The sequence below is a fragment of the Doryrhamphus excisus genome, chromosome 1 (assembly GCF_030265055.1).
Source record: "Doryrhamphus excisus isolate RoL2022-K1 chromosome 1, RoL_Dexc_1.0, whole genome shotgun sequence".
Classification (NCBI taxonomy): domain Eukaryota; kingdom Metazoa; phylum Chordata; class Actinopteri; order Syngnathiformes; family Syngnathidae; genus Doryrhamphus; species Doryrhamphus excisus.
The window spans coordinates 14,043,862-14,056,190 of record NC_080466.1 but is presented as its reverse complement, the minus strand read 5'-3'; the positions used below and the strand labels follow the sequence as shown (position 1 = coordinate 14,056,190).

The 12,329-nt window shown below is 46.7% G+C and overlaps 1 protein-coding gene across 1 annotated transcript in view; it reads right to left on the bottom strand.

Moving 5' to 3' along the window:
* fat1a (FAT atypical cadherin 1a) overlaps nucleotides 1-10,037 on the bottom strand; it is a 58,895-nt gene extending 48,858 nt beyond the window's left edge. The window contains 2 exon segments of the mRNA XM_058063442.1: nucleotides 5,428-8,712; nucleotides 9,857-10,037. Of these exon segments, the coding sequence (XP_057919425.1) occupies nucleotides 5,428-8,683 (3,256 nt within the window). The 5' untranslated portion in view covers nucleotides 8,684-8,712; nucleotides 9,857-10,037.
* Between the last annotated feature and the right edge of the window lie 2,292 nt (nucleotides 10,038-12,329).

Below are 12,329 nucleotides of genomic sequence, written 5' to 3'. Positions count from 1 at the left end.
GAAAGCAAATCTGGTAGTTCCATTCTTGTGGCCCGAGGGCAGCGTTTTATTGTTGCTTTTTTACAGCCCGTACAGGACAGGATAGGATAGACACGCGGACTGGGTGCGGCAACGGAATTCCTCAGATTCATCTTACATGTGCTTTGTTATTAAACTATTCAGCCAGAGGCCGTGGGAGATTGGTTTTCCTTTTTCGTGTAGTTTAACACCTTGAAAAGCTTTTTGGTCGTGGTGCACCCGTTATTATTTGTTTCAAGGAAAAGGGCACAAGGGCCCGTCATCCACCATCTTAATCCTTTCTTTTTTCTGTGTATTTAAAGATATTCATTCATTCATTCATTCATTTTCTACCGCTTATCCTCACGAGGGTTGCGGGGGTGCTGGAGCCTATCCCAGCTGTCTTCGGGCGAGAGGCGGGGTCCACCCTGGACTGCACATATAGACAAACAACCATTCACACTCACATTCATACCTATGGACAATTTGGAGTGGCTAATTTACCTAGCATGTTTTTGGAATGTGGGAGGAAACCGGAGTACCCGGAGAAAACCCACGCATGCACGGGGAGAACATGCAAACTCCACACAGAGATGGCCGAGGGTGGAATTGAACCCTGGTCTCTTAGCTGTGAGGTCTGCGCGCTAACCACTCATCCGCCGTGCAGCCGCATTTAAAGATATAAAACTGCTATTTGATGAACGTAAAGGGACACACCTATGCCGCTTAGAAAGCCTGCCATTAAAAATCCCGTAAAATAATAAAGCTCAAGGACACAACAACAGTGACTGGGTGATCAAACCGGCAACCATCCATTCATCTAAGGATTTATGGCTGATTCTTAGCCATCCGGGAGGCTGCTACCGATACAGCTACAGCGACTCACTTGTCAAACCTGGCATCCGCTTGCATCACTTTATCGCCCACGTGTCACGAGACAAGACGATACACGATTTTAACATTGCTTTAAAGAAAAGTACTATATAGGACAATATATTGCAATATATTTGTTTAATTTCTACTACGTTACACTCTTCTGCAATGTGTGTATGTTATCGGCCCCGCACCCAGCCACCAAGCCAAAAAGGGCTCACTCTGTTCATGCCGTTGTTCTATGTGCTGCAACCAATGCACAAAGCGAAACCTCTTCTTTGAGGAAAAACGGCCGGAAAAATGACGCAGTTCATTTTCTCTTATTGTGGGATGAATGAAGTTATTTATCATCCCAGGCCGAGTACCCACGAGAAGGAGAAATCTGGTTTATTTATCCTTTGTACGGAGAAGCTTAGATGCATGACTTCTTATCAAGCAACAGGTAAATGAACAAACCCTTCCTAAGTTCCTCAAGTGGCTTTAATGAGAGCGCGGAGCACAGCATCCTCACTTTAATGGCCAAAGTGTGCTTTTCGTTTAGCGACAGACAATCAACTTTGTCCCGTTGCACATTCCTGCGTCCGTCTCCACAGTAACGGCGCTCAAGCGTGAGGACTGTTTGGATTGGATTCAGGTGCCACTTTGCCGTTCTTGCTTTTATCTCGCGAACGCAAACTAAAAGAGGGGAAAGCTTTCCTTCTTTTAAGCTCGGGTCTTTCCATCGCGCTAAGTTTCACAGCCACATATGGGGGGGGGGGGGGGGGGTAGGAATGGGACATACAATAGCCTGATTTTCTATCAAAGTGCTGCATTCACAAGAACGTCTTCTGCGCACAGCGTGGAGTGAAAGGCCAATGCATATATTATCTGACAAGAAAGGCCAATGCATACATTATACAGTCAGCATCTGTTTCTTTCCCATTCCGCTCTAGTCACCTTTTACACAAGATAAATCCACACGTCCTCAACATGCTTCCACGAGCCGGTTCTTACCGCCGGGCGCTCCAATCTAACACAGCCATCTCAACTACACATTCCTGGTTATTAAAGATGCACAACTCTATTTTCCACTGACCTTTTGTGTGCTCATTATGAATACAAGGGAAAAGTCTGGCGGTTTCCAGGGTTTGGGATGAAAAGGTGTTCTTTAGTGGAAGCGCCACAAATGCGAGTGGCAGTAAAAAGAAAATATCACCTAATGGAGGACGATTGAGGGACTTGAATATCATTAGTGGGAGAAATGGGGTCAAACCTTTAGAGTGGAAACCACCCCGCATATTGGCGACTTAGCAATCCCCATCCGTCAGTTCATCTTCTTCCGCTTAGCCTCAGCAGGGAAGCCCGGACTTGCCTCTCCCCTGGCCCAGCTCCTCCCGGCGGACCTCAAAGTGTTCCCAGGCCAGTTGAGAGACATAGTCTCTCAGGGAGGGTCCTCGGTCTTCTCCGAGGCCTCCTTACTGGTCAGGCGGGCCCTGAAAACCTCCCGAGCATCCTGACCGGATGTCCGGGCCACCAGCAGACGCACCACCGGAAATTCATTCATTTTTGGTACAAAAAAATATTCTGCCAATCCAAGTTCATCAGCTGGTTATCAGCTGGGATAGGCTCCAGCATACCCCCATGACCCCCATGTGAGGATAAGCGGCATAGACAATGGAACATTCTGATATTTAATGCATGGAAAACCTGTTTGACTTTTTAAATACCATCTTTAACATTATTAGAGCCCTGTAGACATGAGATAACACCCCTATATTCACCTTTACATCCTGTTATTCTTTGATTACACTACATTGCTGAACTGTAATGCACAGGCTAGGCTATGGGATCATGGCAGGGACACAAGAAGGCCATGGCTTTAACCAATAGCAAAGTACCAAGCAAACCAGTTAGCCTCTCATTTATTTAATATATTCTAAACTTAAGAAAGACCTTAAAAGAGTAGGGGGTGCAACTTTTTCAATACGAGTGGACGAGTGGTGAGAATGTTGGCCACACATTCAGGAGATCGGAAAGACCTGGGTTGGAATCTCGGCTTGGGCATGTTCTCCCCGTGCGTGGGTACTCCAGTTTCCTCCCCCATTCCAAAAACATGCTAGCTTCATTAGCCACTCCAAATTGTCCATAGGTATGAATGTGGGTGGGAATTGTTGTTTGTCTATATGTGCCCTGGCATCGGCTGGGATAGGCTCCAGCATAACCCCCACCCTCGTGAGGAGGTGTGTGGGTCCTGGCATGTCTTTTGTTTGGTTTTCTAATTTTGAACCATTTTAAAACATTCTGGTCAATGTTCTGGAGCTGCAGCTGCAGCCCCGTATATAGAATGCTGCACACCACTTGTTTTATTTTCCGCGCTCAAGCCGTAATAACGCAAGCGCCAAACAAACCACACCCGTCACTTAGTGAAACCCCAGGAGAGGCTTTACCACCTTGGCTGGCTTTTATAATCCATGACAACGAGGCCCAATCCTATCAATGGCAGAATATGAACATTGGGGATTAGCATGAAGATGAAACCGGGCTGTATGGATCGGTACGCTACAATACAGTCCCGCCGTCAGCAACCACTCGGTAAGAGATGGAGGTGCGAAGGTCAGTAATCAGCACATCACCACAGAAACAAAAACACAGCCTACTCGCAACCATCATCATCCGATGCTAAATATACCACCCGAGAGGAAAGGAAAGCACTTGGAGATAAATGTACTGGATTCTTAATTCACCTTATAAGCTCCCCGGCAGGAGTCATCAACTTTTCTAACCTTATTGACTGGCAGCCATCTTCAGAGACGAGAGCTCCATACTGGCAAACTTCCAAGACCCACAGAATATCGACTTTTTTCAACACTGAAACTATGTCAAGGAACACTTCTTTCATCACAAAAAAGATAGTTTGTTTCTAGCCTTTTTGGGTCTTTATAAAGTAGAACAGCCAAAACCTGATTTTCACCAAAAAACTGAGAAAATGAGCTTTTGGATTTGGATTTGCAACCACTTCCTCTGTCAGAGTGCAATTCAGCAACTTCTGTCTCCTTCATATGGAAGCTGTTGCCGCCTGCCGGGACAAAAACACTAGAAATCTGAAATTCACACACAAGATGCCGAAGACTTTGATCTGTAGCTCCCACCAAAAAAGCAAACAGTAGCCATGTCTACATGAGGAATCTTTCCGAATGATCTTTTCCAAAAGCAATGGTATACATGGAAAGAAATATTCCATGCGCCGCTATAATCAACCAGAATAGTCAATGGGGCATGCCCAGTAAAGCGTAAACACCAATATCACGTGATACCGACTTCAAGTTTTTCTTTCACTTGTTGGAATTTTTCATTTTTCCAGTTTTGAAATTTAGTTTGAATCAAAAACAAACTTTCCGCAGCAGTCCAGTGCCGATTGCTGGTCTCCATTTTTTTTTTTAATGGAAGAACGTCTGGAGCTGCGTGTTACGTCATATCTCAGCATTCGCTGAAAGAACGTACCCGGGAACAGGAAAAGATAAAGTTCAATCTTATATTAATATTTATTTATATAATATTTTATAATTAAGCTCAGCACATGTTTTATATAGATATGTATTTTCTTTTTGAATAAAAGTGGACTTGTGAATGGCGTATAGAAGGGTTTAGATTCTGTTCCACAGATGGCGCTAATGCACACCAAAGCTGAACAGAAGAAGAAAAACACCAGGAAGAAGAACGCACCCTGACAACTTTCCGATTGAGCGGATACAAGATACCTCAATCGGATTGGGGAAAGGAATATTCCACCCCTGGGAATCCCATTATATATTCATTGGGATTGGCACTTTTCTTTGGGAATGAGGTGTATACAAAGGTTACATTTTTTCCGATTGAGCAAATAACCCGAATGGAATTGGAATATTTGGGTCCATGTAAACGTGGCTAATGTCGATACACGTCTTTTTCAAACAGTTAATGAGTTACATACTGAGATATTATTTATAATTATCCTTGACACTGTTCAACTTCTGAAAGCGAATGGCAAATTCCCCCACATTGACCACAAACCAACATGGTGGGTGAAGTGTCTTGTACTGGGACACAACGACAGTGACTGGGACACAGGGAGCGAGGAACCAAGACCAAGACCAAAACAAGAACATCAGGTGATTGCTAGTTTCCTGGAATTCCAGTCTGCTTTGAATCAACGGTTAAAATGATTTCTGGCGAGCCAAGAATGCTCAAATAACATATTTTCGTCCTGCAGTGGAATATTTCAAGCCTTCGCAGCACAGAGGAGGAGAAAATAAGAAAAGAGGTCAGGCCAGTGAGAGGCGTCCTTCCACAGCGACCGCTAAGAATGTCCACTCAGGTCTGAGAAACAGCTGCTCCCCCTGCCCTCGATGCACCCCCAGAAAAAAAGAAGCCTGGAATCAGGTTTACAGGAACACTCCCTTCCCTCATTGTTCCACACCGCTGAATTAACTAAGTCCGTTTCTCCACTTCATTAAACTTTTCTAATGCAAATCACTCGAAGCGGATGCAAAGGCAGGCGTCACACGGGGGACAAACCCGAGGAAAAGCCAAGTAACTCACCGGTTTCTTCGTCAATGGCGAATATCCCCAGGCCGGATCCGTCCCGTATGGAGTATCGAATCTCTCCATCTCTGCCTTTGTCCTCGTCTTCGGCTGTAACAGTCATTACCGAAGTCCCCACAACGGCGTCCTCTTTAATAAATCCCTTTTCCACGAACCACCGGAAGGACGGCCTGTAGAGGTTCTCGTTGACGTCCACCACGTCCACCTCGATGAAGCAGGTGGATGATAAGGACATGGGCTTCCCTTTGTCCTTGGCTTTGGCCGTCAGATTGTACACCTGTTTGGCCTCGTAGTCCAGGTTCTGCACAATTCGCACGGCGCCGCTCAGTTTGTCCACTTCGAAATTCCCGTCCCCGTTATCGATCAGGCTGTAGCGGATCTGACCGGATGGGCCGATGTCGGGGTCGTGGGCCTCTAGCCACATTATAACGGTACCAATGGGAAGGTCTTCCCTCACTTTAATGCGGTAATTAGGCGGGACAAATTTAGGGGGGTTATCATTTATGTCCTCCAGCGTGACCTTGAGCGGCACGGTGGACACCAGCTGGGGTTCGTTTTCCGCCTGATCACGCGCTGCAATTTTCAAGACGTAAACAGGATGGAGCTCGCGATCCAACGGCTTGGTCACGGTCACGACCCCAGACTCCTCGTTGATGGCAAAATGATCCGTGCCTCCCAAGATGGAGTACCTCACTAAACCGTTCTCTCCCAGATCCTTATCGGTGGAATCCACCTGGATAATTTCCGTGCCAACAGGTGTGCTCTCAGTTATTTCCACAGAGTAGGACTCTTGCAAAAACTGAGGGCTATTATCGTTAGCATCCAGGATCTTGACGTCCAGCAGGCGTGAGGAGGACTTCTGCGGAATGCCAAGGTCGTAGGCCGTGACATTGAGCGTGTAGTGGTCTTTTGTTTCCCTATCAAGAGGAGAATAAACCAAAAGCCAGCCCGTTTCCATTTCCACGAAAAAACGGCTCTCTGTGTCACCTCCGGAAATGACGTACACAAGCTTCCCGTTGAAGCCGCTGTCCGCGTCAGCGGCGGCTAAATGAACCACCCGCCCCCCGACGGGAAGATCCTCTCTAACTTGGACAACACTCGGGAAGGACTCCGCAAACTGCGGAGCGTACCGGTTGATGGAGTGGATGTCCATGAAGTTATCGTCGGGCTCCATTTGCGTGTGGATTTTGCTGCCCTGCAGCAGCTTTTCGGCCAACATGGTGGCCACGCCGGTTTCCACGCATTTCACCTGCACCGGCTTGCGTGCCGTGATGACCGTCAAGTTCATGTACATGGGTCGGGTCTCGTGTTCGCCGTCGGTGGCGACGATTCGTAAACTATGAAAGGACATTTTAGCTGCCTCGCCTTCGCTCAGCGTGTGCTTGAGTGACAGCACCCCAGAGCTTGGGTTCAGATCAAAGAGATCCAGATCGTTGCCACCTTTAATGTAGTACCGCACTAGCTGCAACTCATCGGCGTCGATGGCCGACACCGTCGTGATCTGCTCCCCCACGCCGTGGTCCCGTGGCACAGTCACCTGGCAGTCCACATTCTCAAACAACGGCTTATTATCATTCAGGTTGTTTAACGTCACGGTGACTGACGCTTCCACTTCTCTCCTGAACGGGGTTCCCCAATCTGAGGCCCTGACTTTGAGGCTGTAAATTCTCGGCATGAGTTCATAATCTAGGAACTCCGAGGTACTGACAACACCGGAAAAGTAGTCGATGACAAACGGTTGCGGGTTGAGGTTGGTGATGCTGTACGTGACGTAGCCGTTCTCGCCCCTGTCTAGGTCGGTGGCTTTGACGGTCACCACGCTGGTCCCTACGGGGGAGTTCTCATCAACAATGGCCTTGTAGGAAGTCTGCTGGAATTCTGGCGCATTGTTATTCACATCAATCACGTCCACAATGACTTTTGTCGCCGCTTGTCCATCAGTGGTGATGACGTCCAGCTCAAAGCGGGCGGCGACGTCCGCATTGATCGGCGCCGCTGTGCTGATTAAGCCGGTATCGGGGTTGATGGCGAACCTGTCTGATTTGTGCCTAAACGCATATTTGACCTGAGGGTACTTTGGTAGTGCGGTTACCATAGCAACAGGTGTATGAAGGGGTGCAAATTCACTCAGGTTGACTTTGTAAACATCTTTTTGGAACACGGGCGGCCCCACTTTAAACTGAGGAGAAGTGACATGTATTAATTTAGCGGATGAAAACTGAGGCGGGCTGCCTTTGTCCTTTGCCTGCAAAGTGAGATTGTATCCGAAAGGCTGGCTTTCCCAGTCCACGTCTTTAACGGCTTTAATTTTATACTCTTTGCTCCCAGGGCTGCTTCTCACGGCCCTGAACTGCTGAAGCGGGTCACCAGCGACGATGCTCAGGGACGCAATCTCCCCGTTCGGTCCCGGGTCGTTGTCCTCCACCATGACAATGGCGTAAGTGGGGTCGAGGTCCATGTCGGACGGTGCCAAAGCGACCGCCGTGATGACCGGCGCGTTCTCGTTGGCCTGCTCCACTCGCACGGTGAGCTTGGCCATGCTGCTGAAGCCGCTGCTGCCGTACAGTTTCATGCCCCGGTCCACCGCCAGGATCTCCAGCTCGTACAGTTTGGTCTCGGAGTAGTCCAGCTTCCCGGTCAGCGTTACCACTCCGCTGGTCGGATGCACGGCAAACATGTCCGTCCACTCCCGGAAACTGTAGTAGTACTCCCCGTTCGTACCGATGTCGGCGTCCGTCGCCGTCACTTTAGCCACGCTGGTGCGTACAGCTATGTTCTCCGGCAGAGATATGCTGTACGATGTCGGCGAGAAGAGGGGCCTCAGGTCATTGGTGTCGAGCACCTGCACCTTGACTCTGGTGCGGCACTCCTTGTTGGTGCCCCTCTCCGACGCTTTCACCGTCAGCACATAATGGTCTCGGACCTCGCGGTTGAGAATGGCGGTGCTGCCTCCTTTGGTCCGTATCCGCAAAAAGCTAAAATCTCCCAACTGGTAGTCCTCCGCTTTGAACAGGTTCTCGTTATCTCCGGAGATGATCTTGTACCGTATCTCCCAGGCGGGATCCGTGATGTAGATCCCCATTTTTGTGGGACTCTCCAAGTAAGTCTTAGCAGCCGAGTTCTCCGATATGGTGGTGTTGTAAACGGGGTGGGTGAACTGCAAGGGCGCATCCCTCGCCGTCCTTTGGTTGCCAGCGTAGCCGCAGAGGAGCTGCAGGAGGAGCACGGCAAGCGAAAGCACGCGGCGCCCCATCGTCGTACCTTGATCTTCACCGGGACCACCTGAAAATCAACACTTGGATTAGATCACTACAGAACTCCTACTGCTGTTAAAAACGTCTTTCCCCTCCCGTGTGCTCTTTTGAACGTCTGGTACTCCATCAAATAAGTTCTGTGTGTGTGTGACAACAGAGCAGGAAGTCTGGTGACCAGATCCGAGTCCGCTCTGCTCCACCGTCCGTCTCCATAATGCCGCATGCCAACAAACACGGACTCATTTACTCATTTATGCAAACACTCACTTAATGTGAGCAGACAACAAATCGGGCCATAAAGCACCGTGCGTACACTTTCCCATCACCGTTATGCAAACATAAGCAGCACCAACGCGTGTTCAATTATTCAGCAGGAATGATCTATATCCCTTCCTATCCGGATTTCATCAATAATGTCAGGATTCTTCCCCGCGCTGCCATTAAAGTGGTTCCCCCCCACATAAAGACATAACTGCCGGGTGGTGAGCCAAACACAAACGAGCTAGTTACACGCGTGGAATCATAAAATGTGCAGATTCATCCCTTTACAATGGATTTACAGCATGTGCGTGCATAAAAAGATTAATTCAAAAGCCAAGAATAAAACACAGACAATATTTATACTACTGTGAAAAATACCCAAACTAGGTTGGGTTACCATATCTTAAATCGGTGCCAAAGTGGCTCACCTTAAATCGGCATAGCCTGCAGGTACAAAAGAACCATCTGCTGCTCGTGGCGACCATTGTTGAGTCGGAAAAAGAGCCGATAACTTTAGGAATCTTTACAGGGAGAAACATTCCTGTCGTGTATGTAAACACAACACAAATACTAAATCGGATTGGTCGATTTGAATGTATTTATTAAGGACATGAGGCAAAGTTTGAAGAATAGAAGTTAGGTGATTGCAGGCTCGATTCCCATCCCCCACAACTCTCCACATCTACGGAGCAAAGAATCCGCTTCAAAACGCAGGAAAAAAGACTCAGCGTAAACTTGACTTTTTCGGTACATTTTTTTCGTAAATGATACAAGTATTATTTTCGATTTAGGCTCAACTCAAAAGTGGCGAAAGCTGATTTCTTTTCTCTGAGCACAACTTTTTGTCCACTCCGTCAAAGGTCAAAACCGAAACAAATGCGTCTGGTTTTTCAACAATCCGGGTCACGTACCTTCGTTTTTCCTTGGAATGATGATTAATCTCGAAGCTTGGGGGGTTTGGTGTGTACTTCATAGAGTCCAAATGTCGGCATGGTGGTACGTGAATCCCGCAGCCCGCTGCTCCTCCATCTGAAACCTCCTGGCCGTCTACCTCCGCTCGCCAAGCCGTCTCTCTCCCGCTTCGCTTCCGCCCTCCCTTCCGCCGCGCACTACATTCACTCTCTCTCTCTTTTTTTCTCTCTCCCCTTTCCTCTCTTTATCGCTCTCTCTCTCTCCCACACTCACTCTCTCTCTCCCATATACTCACACTTTCTGGGTATCACTCCGCACTGCGCCGGAACTACCTCCCCACTGGCAAGCGCTTTAAGAAATAAAACTTTGATTCTCGATTCCAAGGACAATTACATTTACATCGTGCTATGTTTATGCTGGCTATTGTAGATACAATAAAACATAATATTGCAGTATTTATTGTAAAATTGGCTGTATTGTCTTAAAATAAATGTAAATTAAATCAAGTAAAGTCATCAATGGTAAAAAGGTATAATGGTAATAAATGGTTTTGCCGTCATCCAGAAATGTTGCAAAGACAAATTAGAATTACAACGCAAATTTAAAATAAGTGACGTTCTGTGCATTTTGGCTCATGACAAACTGAGTAATGATGATGCCATTTGACGGCAATGTGTGTGTTTATTTTTATTCATTTTATTGGCAAACTATGACATCACTTTCGGTTTCCCACGTTCGCTTGTGGCAGTGAATGAAGCTAACTAGCTAAAATGATCCAAGCTAACAGGTAGGTGCAGCAAACAAGCGGGAGGTCCAAAATATTCAATATTTATATGAACCAATATCTGATTCATCCAAGATGACATATTTTTTATGGCCAAGTGTTTAAGAAAGACGTACTTATAGTCATTCCATCAACTTTCTTCTGGCTCGGAGCTCAAACGATGACGTCACATCCTGTACTGCGGTGCCTACCTTGCCTACCTTGCCTACCGTGTTCAAAGAAGCTACCAGGTGAGTACAGCAAATAGTACAGTAAAGACCCTACATGTGGAAAAATATGCTAGGAAATATGAAAGAAGCATTTTAATGAAAGTAGTCATGCTTTAATGACAGGTGTGTGTGGGGGGGGGGGTGCCTCCGTGATGCCTTCAAATGAATCCCATGTGGCGGCCAACATAAAGATGCTAGCTTATGGTGATACACTTTGTTCATAATTAAAACACAATATTTATATTCATGAATAATCTGTATTATTATAATATTTGTTATAGTATGTAAACTACTATATTTATTTGTAACGTAACTTCCTGTAGTGCTATGGCATGAAATAACACCCCTATTGTCACCTTTACGTTCCTGTTCTCCAATATAGTAGCGATAATAAGATCAAAAAAGACATATCGCAGACTCACATGTACCGTACTTCCTGCGGTGGCTATTGTCTCATCAATTGTCATGAGATTCCTTGACGGTTTTACGGTATTATAAATACATCTCTAAAGTGCTCTCTTTTTTTAAAACTCATATTTGTTTTTAACTATTACTTTATTATTTCATAGTGGCAGGTCACACCTGCGTTTTTGGGTCAGCAACTGTTAAGTGATTGTTGCTTATTCTCCACTCCTGTCGCCTTCTCAATCACATCTGGTGACCCTTCACATGATATTTCGCAGGAAACCGTGATAGTGAAATTTGAAGCACGTATTGGCGAGGGATTACTGCACTGTAGTATGCAAAGTCAGGCATAGAAAAGCTAGCAGCTAGCAGGCTTGTTCCTGTGTGGCGTACGTATGTCATCACACATGCTGATATCATTAGCATTATTTTCAGACATGGCTGGTTTCAACCCTTTTTATATATAATATATAATATACCCCCCACATCTGTTTGATTTTCTCATACATTTTTGTAGATCATGTTGAAGAACTCCAGGGAAATTGGGGTGGAAGCTTAAAGAAAGCCCGTTATACTGTCCAGAACGAAAGTAGCTGAAAGTACTTATCAAAAAACAAGGTGCCCTTGAAAGCATTCAGGATCTGACAGTCCCTGCCTGCAAGTAATCGTCCCGACTTGACAGATTCCTTTAACATTGCCACGCAGGTACCACTCAGTGTTGAGTCTTATTTCATCCAAAATATACGCGAACCACGTAACATCCTACTGCAGTATTCATTTGCCGTGGATTTTATTCCCACACAGAATGCTTCGTCTTACGCCTCCCTGAAACTATCCCGCTTCTACCGGAATGCAGGCGCTGTGCTGCATCAGCGGGGCCCGATGTCTTCATTCAGCTTGTAACTCTCACACACACACAGGCATGTTTGGACACCACGCTGTGAAGTGGCTAGCAAAAGATGCCAGAGCTGGTGTGTTTAAGCCGGCGGTCCACCATGAGAATCTCTTTCCTCATGTCCGTTCAGCCCCAGCTCATTAAAGTCACATTTGCCTACAGGCGGAGCAAACCAACAA